The sequence below is a fragment of the Camelus dromedarius genome, chromosome 5, assembly GCF_036321535.1.
Source record: "Camelus dromedarius isolate mCamDro1 chromosome 5, mCamDro1.pat, whole genome shotgun sequence".
NCBI classification, from domain to species: domain Eukaryota; kingdom Metazoa; phylum Chordata; class Mammalia; order Artiodactyla; family Camelidae; genus Camelus; species Camelus dromedarius.
Genome location: NC_087440.1, coordinates 57586602 through 57602811, shown reverse-complemented (window position 1 = coordinate 57602811; position 16210 = coordinate 57586602). Strand labels below are relative to the sequence as shown.

Genomic DNA, 16210 nt, shown 5'->3' with positions numbered 1-16210 from the left:
TATTTCAATTTTTTTAACAAATGTGCCAATTCAGAAGTGAAAGTCATTTCAATGAATAGTGCTAGACTAACTGAATATCTGTTTGGAAAAATTGAGTATCTATCCTTAATTCACATCATACCCCAAAATAAACACAAAATAGGTCATTGACCCACATGTAAACCTAAACTATGATACTTCTAGAATAAAACATAGGGGAAAATCTTTGTAACCTTGCTTTAGGCAACAGTTTCTTCTATGGGATACCAAAAATCACGAGCCATAAAGGAAAAAGAGAAAACAACTCGATCAAAATTAAAAACATTTGTTCTTCATAAGGCACCACTAAGAAAACGAAAAGGCAAGCCACAAACAAGAAGAAAATATTCACAATATATGTCAGAAAACTTTTTCATGAAATTAAAAATTTTTCAAAAAACTCTTACAACTCAATAGTAAGAAGCTCAACAACCTAATTCTTTAAATAAAACTCCTATGTGAACAGATACTTCACCAAAGAAAATAGATGGCCAATAAACACATGAAAAGATGTTCAACATCATTAGTCATCAGAAGACATTCAAATTAAAACCACAATGAGATACAATTACACACCATTAAATTGGCTAAAACTAAAAAGACTGATCATGCCAAATGATAGTGAGGATATAGAACAACTGAAACTCCCATGTTACTTGTAGGAATGTAAAATAGTCCAACCCATTTGGAATATATTTTTGCAATTTCTAAAACAGTTAAACATACATCTACCATAAGACAAATGCATTCCACTCCTGAATATTTACCCAAGGGAAACAAAGACATCTGTTCACACAAAGACCTGTGTATGAAAGTTCTTCATGGTTTTATTGTAATTAGCCCCAAACTGGAAAGAACCCAAATGTCCATCAACAAGTAAATGGGATAAACAAATCGTTATATATCTATACAGAAGAATACAACTCAGCAATAAAAAGGAATGAACTATTGAGCCATGAAGCAACATGGACAAATCTGAAAATCATTATGTGGAATGAAAAATTCAGGCAAAAAAAGAGTACACGCTGTTTAATTCCATTTATACAGAATTCTAGAATATACAAAGTAATTTATAGTGACAGAAATCAGAGCAGTGGTTGTCTGGGGACAGGGGTGGAGGGAGAGATGGAGCACAAAGATACCAAGGAAACTTTTGAGAATGATGGAAATGTTTGCTGTATTGATTAGGGTGATTATGTGGGTACGTAAGTGTGTCAAAACTGATCAAACTGTAGAGTTCACGTACGTGCATTTTATCCTACTTTAGTTGTACCTCAATAATATTGTACCAAAAATAAGACAGGGAAGGGAGAATCTAATGTATCGGCAAAGGCAACATATAGCCTATGGTTTCTGTTTCTAGCCCTTCAATGGAACAGGTAACCTACTCGTCTCACTGTAAAACACTTAGAAATGATGGACAAACTATTACCAAACATCCTCACAAGCATTTATGGACTAAAAAATGGCACTCAATTTTGGTCTGCCTTTGGAGAGCAGAGGGAGAAGTTTCTGGTCCCTTAAGCAAGGCACTCAGGGACAGGGACGTAGCTTTCACAGGGTTTGGATGTGGAACTGAGACTTCCCCATATTCCTACCAGCACTGAAAGGTTGGTCCAGGAAAAAAAAAAAAAATCCACTTCCTGGCCCAGGATGAAAATAAACAGCTCGTCTGCCTTGGGAAAGGTCTCCTCTGAGAACATGTAAGCACAGTCTACCCTCATGGGGGCCTGGGATTTGAATTTATACTACCTCTGTAGTCAGATAACCCCAAAGTAGAGAAATGAACTTAGAAGTGGTCCAGCCTGGAAATGTCCCTGAGGTACCCGGCAGAAAAAAATACAAAGTTCCTCAGTATGGCAAAATTCTTAATCAAGTCTCACAGGATTCCCCCAATAATACTCCACTGAAGTGACCTCACAGTACAAAATAACAAAATGCATGAGAAAACTAGGAAAGCAAATATGTACAAATGTATAGCACTCAGATAACACTTCTGTTGCTAAATATTAGAATTATTCTAAGCAGAGCAAACAAGTAGCACATAACATCTGGTGCCTTTTTCCTCAGTGAGAAATACTTGGAATCCCATTAAAAAGCACTGAAAATTATATTCACAAAATGAAGGAAGCCAGATACGGAATGAGACATATAGACTGAGACTTGGTTTTGAAGAAAAAATATAAAGGTTATCTATTTATGCATATAACAGAGTATGGAAATACATACACCAATGCTACCAAAGAGTAGGATTTGAGCAGGATTAAAAGAGAAGAGTGTAAACACCTGTGTACAGATCTGATATTTTTTATTGTCTGACAATGAGCATTTGTGATTTGTTTAAATGAAGGAAAATATTTTAAAGAGCTCTTTTGTTTGAAACAACAATAGCAGATATTTTGTCATTGAAAATGTTGGACAAAACCCAGTTTTCCAAGTGCAGTACTACTGCTAGCTACAGGGAAGTCAAGCAACAGAGGAGGACAAGCCCAAGGTTCTTTGAAAATCCTGTTTTTCACGCTTCTCTTCCTTTGGCGTTCCATCACCTACAATGTAATTACTCAGAAGCTGGTTTTCAGAAAGCATCCCCTTCTGAGCACAATGCTTATTGAGAACGATTTGGACACAATTCAAGAACTGCAGGTCACAGTTGCCTTACACAATAAACTCTACAACTTGCCCCCAAAGAGATTGGATCACAGGACTAGAAAAGATGGTGAGATCATCCCCTTGTTTGTGCTTGGCTTAGATTTAATCAGGTAACCAGAGAAATTCTAGTCAAAGAAGAATGACTGGTTGCATATAAAAACATGTGAATACTAAAAGATGAGCATCTCTACAACATCTTGAAGAATTGTCTGGGATATCTTGCTAGAGGGATATCTTGCTAGAAAGATGTCTTGCTGAAAAAAGGATGTCTTGTTGGGAAAAAAAAGTCTTATCTTTATAAGCCATGCTGTTCCAAAGTTAAAGGCCTTCTTAAAGATAAGAGGTTTATAAATTACAGGAAAAGAAATCATTTCCAAGACAGAATCAAAAAACGAATACTTAAGGGATTTTTGTTGCACTGAAATTTACCATCCAAAAAATCATTTTAATTGAGTATATTTCATAATAAAAAATGAATTATGAGACTGAGCCTATTCTACAGTCTGCTTTTAAAAAAATTTACCTTCCTACTGGCCAAATTTGGGACATGCTGAGCATCAAAAAGAACAATAACCGTAAGTGATTATAAAGTACCAAAAGAATAAAAATCCTTAAGTCCATCATAATATTTTAAAACAAAGAGAAAGGGAAAAAATAAGGAAAGCTCTTTTTGGTAGCATGTCAGTTTTTAAAAGTAGAAAGAAAGATATTTAGAAAACCACCATTTTGCATCCCCAAGGCAATAACTGATTCAGGCAAAGAAACAGAAGTTATTAAGTGGAAAGTTATGAAGAATAGGATATCTAGACAGTACCAAAGAATCACCCACAAATACTAAACATTTGCAAAGAGGAAAAAAAGAAACCTTTCTAGTGGATAAAACTCTGCTCACTGACTTGACCAAAGGATCACTCTCAAATTCAGTAACAGTAGGGCAAACTGATACTATGTTTCTTATTGTGAAGCACTAAAACTACACAAGATCACTGGTGAAATTCTTCTTGCCAAGAATGTTTAACCCAAATCCAATCAGGCCTTCACAGTTCACAGGAAATAGAGGAACTAGATGTTAGAAGACAACATAAACAACCAAATCCAGAGCGTCGGCCCTTCTATAAGGCAACTGTGCTGACTTTAAAAACCCAATGTCATTTTAAAAATATATATGTGGAGAAGCTATTCTAGACTTAAAAGACTAGGGATCTATAACCAAAAGCAATGTGTAACACTGATTGAATCCTGGTTGGGGAGGAATGGGGAAATTGTTATTAAAAAATTCTTGAAACAAATTGGAAAACTTGAATAGAGATTAAATATTTGATGATATTAAGAATTATTGTCAATTTTCCTTAGGTGTGATCATGATGTTGTGATGCTATGGAAGAAAGAATCTCCTTGTTCTTAGGAAATACATGCCCAAGTTTTTAAAGATGCAATCTCATGATGCCTGAAATTTACTTTAAAATAATGCAGTAGTAAAATAATTATTTTACTTTAAAATAATGTGGTGGGGAGAGGGAGGATTGCCAAAATCTGTCCTTGACCTACAAAACCAGCAATTGTTTAATATATAAATGAAGAGAGTTAAAGCAAGCATGGCAAAACATCAACAATTGTTGAACCTAGGTGGTCTGTAGCTATGTAGGAGTTTATTGTACTATCCTTTCAACTTTTCCATGTTGAAAATTTTTTATACTTAGAAGCTGGGGGAGGTGGGGGGAAGTCTTCTCAGAAATAATTTCCTAAGAAGATATCAATCAAATTTACCTTAAATTGTAAAGAAGCACCTTAACTATTCTAACTGGCTTGCTTTTCCTCATTTGCTTACTCACCATCCATTCAAACACTCCTAAAATCTGCCTAAATTATTGCAAATGATATTCTAATGCTAGAATAGGCCTAATATAAATCCCATAATAATCAGTGCAAGATTTATAGGTGTAAACATCTGGTTTTATACCCAAATAACAAACTTAACAGCAGTAAAACAAATCGTTTATTACAGCATATAATGTGTTATATTAAATTTACACAAAGATATATAAAAACACATACTGTTTATATCATAGTCATTTAACATCAATAGGAATATCAAAACAAATACTACTCATGCACAAAACATGCAGATATTGGTATAAAAAAAGCAATTTTACACAATACTGTTTACCAAAAACATTTATTTTAAAAAAGGACCACCAGACAGGGTCAGTGGTCCAAGCTGGACTGGATTGCACTATTGTGTTTGGGCTAATGCTTAGGTGGTACGGTGCTCAGTGAGCAATTCTGAGCTTGGAGTCACACCTAAGGGTCATTTCATTAGGAGTGAATTTCTCTATACGCAATGACCAAAATGTTATCTCAAAGGCAAGTCTCCAAGGGAAGAATGGTTGGATCTGCTGCAAATTAGGGAGGAGGAGAAAGGCATCAATGTTGGGTAAACGGCCCTAGAAGGGGTTACTGTAACCAGGGCCTAGGCACCAAGTGTGGCAAAGGTTTTAGTGAATCCTTTTAAGGTTTATTACTAGCCTACCCATCCAGGTCACCTCTCTGGATTTAGGGTCTGGTCTTCAAGTTCTGAGTCCAGTAAACGAAACAATTCTGAGAAGAAAATTGAATGTACTGTATGTAAAAAAATACAGAAAACTACGACTGCCCCTTGTACCTACTTCACACAATTGTATGCGATACCCCCAACAGGAAAAAACCTCCTGGAGACACTGCCCTAAAGAACCAAAGAAGTAAATGTATGTCCTAAAATTCCATCCACCTGACCTTCAGAGCAAAAGGTCTCAACCCATTAACACTTGAACATCAAAACCTGTGCCTTCACAAATGCTCAGAAAATTTCAAATAAAAATCATCTGATACCACAAAATTCACTCACTATTCACCACCATTAGAAACTCAATATTCACTTCTAACCAGCAAAACATTCTTTACCTTCCATTAAAGGCACTAGTGTCCATACACGACGAAGATGAGACATAATTTACCTCGGTTTTATCTTAACAAAGGAAAGCATTCCATGAAATTATTACACGAAAAAACTAAGACGTCACCTTTTCTTCGGGAACTAGGAGGGCTGGGACCCCACTTTCCACAACCAAGAATGCTCCTCAAACGGTTGTCATCAGTTTCAAAGAGCCAGACCGAAAGCGGAGGATTTTTTTCTTGAGGTTATGTGAAGCCTTGATTTTGACGAAGGTTTTTGTGGGGTTGTTGCGCAGGTCCGGGGCTGGCACGGGCTGCAGGGGGAGAGTCTGGACAAACTGGGACCAAATCAAGCCGCCGCTCTCCTCGGAGTCGCTGGTGCTGGTGCTGTCGCCCACAAAGTCGCCCTCGCTCACGCTGGACTCGCTGTCGCCGAAGCAGTTGGTGGTGTAGTTGCTGCGCTCGTCCTCGCTGGTGTCCAGCACGGTGGAGTGGAACAGGGACTCGCACTCGGCCGAGTACTCGGAGTCGCTGGCCACGTAGGCGTAGGGGCTGGCGTAGGGCAGCGGCCCCGCGGCGAACAACCCCGCGGGCTCCCGGCGGCCCCGCCGCGCCCGCCGCAGCGCCTCCTCGTACGACACCTCGGCGGCCGACCGCCACCGCCGCGAGTCGGTTCGCTTGTGCCTGGGCTTGGCCACCACCGCCTCCCGGCCGTGGCCGTGGCCATGGCCCCGGCGGCCCGCGCCCAGCGGCCGGCCGTGGAGCCCCGCGTCGGGCTGGCCGCCCCCGCCCCGCCGCCCCTTGGCCGGGGCTCTCCTGAGTTTCTTATTTGTATCCGTGTCGTCGGGGAACCGACACTTCTTGCCGGCCGCCCGGGCTTTCTCCCTCACGGCGGGCAGCGCGCCCTCCGGCCCATGGACGGCCGCGGCCCGGTGCTTCAGGGCGGAGCCCCTGGGGGCGGCCGCGGGCCTGGCCCCCCGGGCCGGCCTGACGCCAGGCGGCTGCCCCGGGGCCGGCGGGGCCTTCCCCACGGGCCCTTCCTCCAGGCTCTGAGAAGACGAGCCCTCGCTTCTGAAATCCAGGGCAGGCCGCTCATCCACCGGGAAAGCGGGAGACAGCAGGGCCTGAGCGGCGGGAGGGGGCGCCCCCGGAGCGGCAGCCTGCGGGCTGTTTTTCTGGGACGCCTTTTTCAGTGGCTGGACCACTTTGTTCTCCTGCAGCGGCGCGGGGCCTCTCCCAGGGCTCTCTTTCGGAGAGGCAGCTGGGATGTGACCGCTTTCCTTAGAGGGCTCCCCTGTCCCAGCGGGGGGACACCTTGCATGGTCCTGGGCGGCTGGCTTGGCATTTTTGAGCAGATGCTTTCCTTGAAGTTCAGTGGCAGTGCCCGGGGAGCAGCCCTCGGGCGGGGTCAACCTCTTGCTTTCCAGTGGTTCTGGCTTTGATTCTTTTGACCACTGTTTCAGCGGGGAGAATGTCCCACTGTCAAAAGGGGGGATCCCGCCGGAGGGCAAAGACACCTGTTTAGAATTCTTAAGGTTCCCACTGTTGCCCTGTGAGACACCCCCAGTCACTCTGATGCAAATGCTCCCATTCCTCAGAAGGCCCTTTGTCGGGTCAGCGTTCACACTGGTTCTTGGTTTGTTGGTCCTTACGGGGTGTGTTTTTTTCTGGACCAGGCTCAGAATGTAACCATCCATTTTCTTACTGGATGAAGGAGGAGGAGCAGCCCACATACTGCTTGGAGATGGTAAGGAAGTGTCTGTCTTGACGGCATCCAGCTCGGATCCGACGCCAATGTCATTGGCATGGTTATCCAGCCTCTCCTCTTCCCTCAGGGGGTTGCCAGTCAAGCAAAGGAGAAACATTGGGCTCTGTACGGCCACAGCATGAAGTGGACTGGGGTAGCGATACACATCATTCCCGTTTTTAGACACCAGATCACACTGGTACTTGGGATTCACATCTGCAATGACACCAAGGGAATTAGATTGTGATGTGGATGGGGGAAGGCAAACTGCCCCTGAGGCCAGGTCTTCACAGTGGCCTTCTTTATATTCCAACCATCCTATGAGATCTGAAGAAATGAACTGGCCAACACCAGCCTGACTCTGGCCAATTTCTATGAAGACAAATTCATGGGTAGAGAGAGAATGCTAAAGAATCAACAAATACTCCACAAGTTACTCTGCTATTTCACATACACTTCTTACTACTGGATGAGGGGAAAAAATAATTAGCAAAGAATTTTTAACAAGATATGACAATGCTAAAGGAACAATATTCAGCCATTAAAAACACTTTCAAACTATTGGATAATATGGGGAAAACACTTTAAGTTGAGTGAAAAACCATAATGCCGTACCAGACTACTGATTATCATTTTATTAAGACTGGGTATATTCAAAGAAAAAAGTCTAAAATTAAGCATATCAAGATGCTAATAGTAGCTTCTCTGTGTGGTTGGAAAGCAAATGATGTTTATTTTCTATTTTATAAATTTTTAATAAATATGTACTGCATTTATAACTAGAAAAATAAATGATTTTTGAGTCATTCTTTCTCTAGGCCACTCTCTCTTCTGTGTTCTATTCCTGGTTTCTCTTTAAAATACTTCAGATGAACTATCTATGGCCTTTCTCCTGATTTATATCTTTTCCAGACCTAATTCTTAATGACATGTGTTTGACCTGTCAATTGAAAGGTCAGGGAAACTCATCAAATTTCAATACAGACTAATCAAATTGAAATAATAAGCACCTTATACTTTCAAGGGTGGTGCTACAAAATAAAGCACAGTATTTTAGGAAGGAATTCTTGATGAGGTTTTTAAAAGATTGAGCAGTAGGATTAATGAATAAATTTCCCACATCTCAAAAATGTACATGCCAAAATACAATGAATCAAGCTTTCTTGCTTAATTAAATGATTTTGATCTCTTCTCTTGGTGATTATTATAAATATCAAGTCCTGGTAATGACTTTTAATTAGAGAAAAATCAAAGTTTTTAATTGCTAATTTGTTTTCCATTATAATTATATTTATTCACTCAAATATCGAAAACCCACTATGTGCTAGATTCTATGTTAATTGTTCAAGGGAAAGCTCCATGAATTTCAATGATAATTAGCTGCTGGGGGGGAAGGAGGGGGCAGGGAATAGTCTAGACTCAGAAATGATATGATTCATTTATAAACAAAAGACTACTATAAAATAAAAGTGCCATGTCCCCAAATCCACCTCCACTCCCAATAAATGGTTTGTTTTAAGAAGGGAAAACCTCTCTAATATCTTTGCCCATCCCTACTTTATTATCCCAAGGCCTATCCTTGCCTTACTTAAAGCCACATTTGCCTATCCATCACCTTTCATCCCTTTTTTCCCTCCTAAGAATTAAGGAACAAGACAGACATCCCAGACCCCGAGGGCCAGCACAACTGTCTCATTTATGTGAAGATGTGGCCTTTGGGATAGCAGGGGTCTGCCTTTAAGGAAAACCTATACCTTAAGTATTAAGTATTAAAGTACCTTTAATGGGTTTATAAAATTTCCCTCTGAAACCAGATCTGCAGACTGAAAGGGAGCAATTACCAATGAACTTGAAGCCCATACACTCTAGATAACACAAATTTGAGCTTCCCCGAATGATCGCTGCTAACAACACACACTGTACAAATACAAAGACACCAGCCAATTAGCAACCTCAGTGGTTTGGTGTTACGTTTGCACTTCCCGGACCTCAGAAATTCAGCCTGATACCCAAGAGGAAAACACACACAGACCAAGGTGCAGTGACTGGCACCAGAGCCTACAGTTCCTCTCATCCCTGAATTTTCTCTGCTCTTCTGAGGAATCACTCTAAAGCAGGACTCAGGAAGGTGTCCCAAATTTTGGCAACAACTCTGCCATTCAGCAAATGAGGAGCCTCTGACAGAGGGCGTATAAAACCAAATTCCTTCTCTGTTCGACGAGAAGGTTGGACACAGCAATTTCTGAGTTCCCTTGGTGTGGTGGAAAAAAACACAGACCTGACAGTCTGGAGCTTGAATTGTGCCTCTGCCACTCATTCGCTATATAGCTTTAAACAACTTGCCTAACCTAACCTTACTAGGCCTAATTCTTCTGGTACATGAAATGGAGATACCAACACTTACACCCTGCAGAACTGTTCGGAAAATTCACAGCACGTAAATGTACGCAGAAACTCTTTCAGGACCAAAAACATGATTCTCTCTAGAGGTCACTGCACAAGTAGCCTCAAATGGGGAACACGGCCTAGGGGATCTCACCCCATCCACTTGCTAAAAGAAGAGAGAGGAAGGCACTCTGGAGAACACCAAGGGACCACTGCTCCTAGAAGTGCCAAGGAGCTCTTGGCCAGGCTGACAGATATACTGAACTTAATGTAAACTTTGGCTTTAAACGATTAAAGAAAGGAGAAAGAGATCCAAACTGATTTTCAAAAGAAAATGCAAACAAGTTAACAGCAAAGGCTCAGAAACAGAGCTCAAGACCCATAATATTGAGACAGGATTTCTAAAGATAAGCTGTTTCTACCATCAGAATATAAAGCTAGGTGACACCCAAAGAGGACAGAAATTGTGGTGATATTGATTCTAAATGGAACTATGGCACTAAATGCAAGAAGCTCATGAAATTCTCTGAGCCTTTGTTTTTCATCAGTAGAAGGGATTGAAGCTAGATAGCCTTTAAGGATCTTTGACCCTTTCCAATTAAAAATGTCTATCAATTCTAGAAAAGTCTTACCTGCAGATTTGGGGCAACCATCTGAGATAGTCAAGGTTGCCTCCAAGGGGCTGCAAAAGCAGGTGCTGGAATGACAACTGGATAAACACTCACTGAAGACCGAATTAGAGGAATTGGAAAGGGATCCCGAAGCCCCATCACTCAGTTCATAAAACCCTGCAAATAAAAACACCGTTTGGGATTAAAATCATGTCAAGCAGCAATACGCATTCATGCTTAAAAGGAAAAGGCGTAATCATGTAGGGAAGGCAGGAAAGGGAGAGGGGCCAATGTTGGTTCACCAGATTTCGTGTCCTGATTTTATGATTTTTGTTTCCAGCAATCCTTAGAAAAAGGCAAAAGCCCATAACTAGGGGTACATTTCAAAATTATTCTCATTGTCAAATTGACTTTCCTCCTTGACCCCACCTTAAAAGATGTACAAGGAAAGAGACTTGGATCTGTCAAAGCTTCCACTTTTTAATGAACGTTTCAGAAAGAATAATTTGAAGAGAAAAACAAATCTTTGTAAGGAGCCAAATGGTTTAAAAGAAAAAAAAAAACTTTTGAAGTGGCCTCAGGAAGTTGAAGTGTGACTAATTTTCTAGCCCAGTTCTGACTTTCTCAAGTTTCAAAGGAGGACCACTCACTCTTCCAGAAATCTGAATAGAAGCTTTTATTTGTAAACTCGGGGGACTCCAGTCAGATCAATCTCATTATTAAAAATGCTGCTATCTGGTTTTGTTTGCCTCTCTTGCACAGAATGGCAGACTGTTTTCTAAATCCTCTCTGCACTGGAAACAAACTCGCTTGCCATTTGCAGGTCTCATAAGGTTAAGCCCGGGGGGCGGGGGTTGGGGGGGCCAAGGTAGAACTCATGAATGCAGGACGCTTCCCTGTGCTCTGACGCACCTGAGCTAGGTCGGCTGTCTGTCTCCAGGTGCTCCTCAGATGTCTTCTCTACATCCAGTCTCAGGTCACTGATCTGCTTGTCGAGTTCTTGCAACTGGTTCAATAAACCAGCATCTCTTCTCCTCAAACAATTCTGATTAGGAAGAAAAGGAGAAAGGAAAAACAAACACATTTTGGTGACAAAGAACCAGAAAGTCCACTCTAAGTTTTCAAACTACCACCTGAAGAGTTCACTAAATCTTCCAAAACCAAGATTTTACCAGATGACCTGAAATAAAGAAAAACGTCAAGACTATGTCCTCTGTTGAATTCCACTTTCTCACATTTTGTGGTGATCAAAGTCCCTTCATAAAAAACAAGACTTGCTTTTAGGTTCAACTAATATACATACAAACTTATTTTTTACAGGTAGGGATAAGAAAAAGCCACTGAGATTTTTTAAATCCTCTGTATACAGCCAATTTTTTGTTTTTTACAAAACAGTACTTCACAGTAGACTCTTTAATTTGAAGTCAGACTGTAACTGATTTCCTACGATACACTATAATCTTACTTAGGTGAGATTTTCTGGCCAAATGTCCTGTGGAGTTTTGTTTTCTATTAGTTGCTTTGTGGGGCTTAATCAGTCGTAGGGCCTTTGAAAGTGAGAAACTAATACTAATAGCCAGTGCCAAGTATAATGTGAGCTGGCAGAATCTAAAACTCTCCAGGGAAGGTCCATCAAGATTTGAACTCAACTCGGGTTTCCAAAGGTGACAGACCGCAGTGCTAACTCACACCGCCACCTAGTGCTTTCTATTGCTGGAAAAGCAAAAGAACTCAAGAGGCATCTGGTTCAAATCACAAATGCCAAGTCGACAAATGAAAATAGTACCACAAACACGGACTGGACGGGAATTCTCCTGACATGCTGCCTTGCACCCCTCCAGGGGACAAGAAGAATGTGCCACTCACAATCATGAGATTCATGAAGACAAGAAGGTGCCATTGTACAAGACAATGCACACAATGTCAATGATGGGACATAGCCAGCAAGAATTGGCTCAAATCTGTGTTATATACAACTCTGGTCTGCTACCAAAAAACATAGCAAAATGCCAAGACAGAGGTATTACACAAACCACCACATACATACACCCTTACAAAATAGATGCATATGAATATCTACTCCTCCTGTCGGTCCTTTGACTTAAAAAGCTTGGAGACATAACATGCTTGTTTGCTACAATGAGTTCCTTCAGGAAAAATAGACCAAAAAGTAAAATCAAATTGATGCTCAAAAAAAGAGACAACTTATCTGAAAAGAGATAAGAAAACACTTGACAAATAACCACATAGCATCACTTTGTTAGTAACTGTAGGAGGGACATTATCTGGCATGTGTCTAGTTTCAGATAGTATCACATGGTCAGATAAGGTGTTTTTTTTTTTTTTTCTGTTTCCAAAACTACATTTTTGAGGTCACCGAAACAAAGCTGCCGCCATTACTCTGAGGCGGGGTCAAAAGCTGTTCAATACATTAAACGCCAAAGTTCTTTTTCCTCCCTATTAATGAAGACGGCAGAGAATGTCTAAGACACTGACACCAATCCAGTAAGATAAATGTTCTCTGAGAGCAGGTTTTCTCGTCTCTCACCTCCACCTCAAGTCACAGCAAGCAGAACATATAAAATACGAGGGGAACGGGCACTTTCTCCAGCCAAATTTCCATGTTTTTAGCCGCCTTATACAAAGGGCTTCTATCTGAAATTAAGCAGCAGCCCAGGCAAAAGCTGGCAGGCTGGGGAGAGCCCTGGGAGGGGCAGGGCTCCCTGCGGGCGCGTCCGTGTAACCGTAAAATTCGGCACTGGACAGTTAACCACGCCACAAAGCCCCCTCCTCGGCTTTTGTCCCCTCTCGGCGGGAGGACATGAAGCCAAGAAGCCCTCCAAATAAGTGCTGTTTGAAATGAGGGTTTGCAAACCCGCGGGGAGAGGGCATGCATTCGTCTAACTAGAGAGACTGAAGGTTATAACCTGGCGACTCCAGGAATCCCGAAGGCAGAGCGGGAGGTGAGAGCGGCCACCCCCGCCCCGCCGTCCGCGCGGGGTCGCCAGCCCCTCACCTGACACAAAGCGGGCACACGCCGGGAACGCGTGGGCGTCAGCAGTCCACGCGCCGCGGGCACCCGCAGGAACCCGGGTCAGAGAGGCACCGGGCGGGGGTCCCGGGAAGCCAGGGGAATTCCCTAGCCGGAGGCACCCCGGCGCCCACCTCAGGCCACCTGCCCGACCCCTGGCTCCTCTGCAGGGACAGCCGTGCCCCACCTCTGGGCACGACCTACCAATTGCTTCCGTAGCAGCAAGATGTTCTCCTCCAAGAACTTCTCCTCCAGGCGGCTGCGCTGCGCCGCCTCCCCCGGCAGCTCCCCGGCGCGGGCTGCAACGGCCCCCGCACCCCCTGCGCCGCGCAGGGCGCCCCGGACCAGCAGCTCCTGGCGCTGGCGCAGGTACTCCAGCTCCGCCAGCCCGGCCAGCGTGGCCTCCTGCCGCTCCCGAGTGCGCTGCCGCTCCGTGTCCGCCTCGCCCTTCTCCCGCCAGCGCCCCTCGGGTTCCGCCGTGCGCTGCTCGCCCCGGCTCAGCGCCGGCGGCTCCAGCTCCCTCGCCGTCCCGGCCGGACTCGGCTTCATGGCCCCCAACCCTCCAGCGCGCACCCGTCCCCGCTGCCGGGCTGCCCGGGCAGAGGAGCGGGCGCTACGGCTGTGGCGGCTGGCTCATGCCTCCCGGCGGCGTGGCGCGACGGCGGGGGCGGGGACCGAGAGCGCTCGGGACCCGCGCGCGGCCACGGGCTACAGCCGTCCGGGCCCGGGCGGCGCCGTCCGCTGTCGCCGCGCGTCCCCCGTCGCGGCCCCGCAGCTGATAACGCCCTGCCCGGCGCTACGTCACGCGCGGCGGCCCGGCGAACCCCCGCGCGGCGCCCGCCTCCCCGCGCCGGCCCCTCGGCTGCGAGGCCCGCTCCCCCCGGCTTCCCCCTCTTGTGTCAGGGGCGCCGCTCGCGCTCGGCGCCGGCCTCCTCCTCGCCCGGCCCTCCCCGCTCCTCCCTCTCTCCTCCCCCACTCTTCCCGCGGGCCTGCTCGCCCCCTTTTCGGGTTTACGGCACCCAGTTTTTGCCTCGCTCCTTATTGGTTCTTTTCCATCGCACAAAGCAAGGGGCGAGCACCTCGAGCCCCAGCATCTTGTTACAGTCGGTCTCGCAGGCAGGGTCCACGAAGGGATTCTGCAGTTGGGTTCCCCAGAGAACTTTCTGAAACTCGACCGAGTTGCAGCACACAGTGTTAACCCTTTCCCCACACGTCCACTGTTCGTATCCACTCGCACTGATTGAGGTTTCTTTCACCTTACCCAACAAGGTACTGCGAGTGTATTCAAAGACCATTTCTTGGCTTTGGCTTTTTTTTTTTTTTTTTGACTCCACGTTGTAAAGACAATCATTACAAGGCACAATGCAATGTTGTCCTAAAACTGTTCAACTCTTAGTTTTGCTGCTGTTGTTTTAATCTTTTTTACGGAAGGCACTTAAAATTAGGCAGGAGGATGTCGCTGCATAGCAAGCGGTTGCATCAATTCTTTTACAAGCTCGGGGTTTAGTGTGTGCGCGCGCGCGCGCGCGCTATGGTTTTTGTTTGAGTTTTTCATTGTTGTTATTTAGTCTGCAAGCGTTAAGAGCTCAGACTCTGAAACCAGACTGCCTGAATTTGAAGCCTCTTTCCAGCGAAGACTAGCTATGTGGGCAAGTAACATCACCTCTCTGTGCCTGTTTCCCCAACAGTAAAATGGAACTACTAACAGAACGTGACTGTTGTAAGAATTACAGTAATACACAGTATATAATACATATGGGAGGGTGCGTTTGCAATGTGGCAGGTAAACAGTAAGGGTTATGTAAGTTGCAACTTTTTTTTTTTTTTTTTTTTGGCCTCCAGAGGGATTCACAAACTTTTCCTCTGCAGTAATGTTTGTGGTATGGTCATCTCTGCTTGGGACGCTGTGAATCTCAGTGGGGTAGGGGTCCGGAAATGCCACTAGCTGGCTTGTCTATGCAAAAGTACCATATCTATTTTAAAAAGCAGTCCATCGAGGAGCCTCAGAAATTGAATCCAGCAAGTCAAAATTTGCTGAAGTTCAGGCAAAGTGTTGTGTGAAGGAGTGCATCCTATATCATTACTTAAGACTCTTACACATTTGCCCAGCTGTTTCCCCCTGCTAAGAATGCTCCATTTCTCACCTCTGTGTGGTACACTCTTCTTTCCTCCAAGATCAGTTCCCTTCTTTTCTCTGAACTTCAATTAACTGCATGAATATTTGATTCTTACCAAATGCTATTTGGATGGTTATTTATTTGGGTATGTACACATACATCTATGTAGGTGGGTGTTTATGTGTCTCTCTTCTCTCCAGTTACATTATAAAAGTTCCCTGAAGGCAGGGATTGTTTTCATATCGTCTTAGGATTACTGTACTCAGGACAATGCCTTTGCAAGCATTCAAGAAACTGTAGGTTGGTGTAAATTGTTTTTTCATTAACTAATTTCTAACTAACTTAATAGTACCCATTTTAATCTTGGCCACAAAGAGAGTCAAGTTGACATTTACCAAAAAAAAAAAAAAAAAAACCGCACAAAACAATAACAAGTGTTCTCTTGCCACCCTCCACCGACCTCCGGCTTGCTGGCCCTCACAGACATAAATGGAACTATACGGACAACCATGATTCATAGTTAACCAGATTGTGTAGTAGATCTAAAAATGGAATTATGTTTTGGTGCTCATTGGCATACAAAATTAATGCTATTCAGCTGACCTATGCCTTATGCCTACTGTGTGCCAAGCACTGTACTTGGTAATACAGGAACTAAAATTTCCTCCCTAATTTTAGTAAGGCACTAAAGTATAGGGACTGATCCTGTCTGCCAAGAGCC

The 16210-nt window shown here is 43.9% G+C and overlaps 1 protein-coding gene across 1 annotated transcript; it reads right to left on the bottom strand.

Annotated features, from left to right (window-relative positions):
• Positions 1-4161: 4161 nt before the first annotated feature.
• On the bottom strand, positions 4162-14212 carry DACT1 (dishevelled binding antagonist of beta catenin 1). The gene is made up of 4 exons (XM_031453793.2): positions 13577-14212; positions 11254-11386; positions 10363-10518; positions 4162-7561 (listed from the first exon to the last, which is right to left on the bottom strand). The coding sequence occupies exons 1-4, from the start codon at positions 13919-13921 to the stop codon at positions 5784-5786; spliced, it is 2412 nt and encodes an 803-aa protein (XP_031309653.2). The 5' UTR covers positions 13922-14212; the 3' UTR covers positions 4162-5783.
• Positions 14213-16210: the final 1998 nt, after the last annotated feature.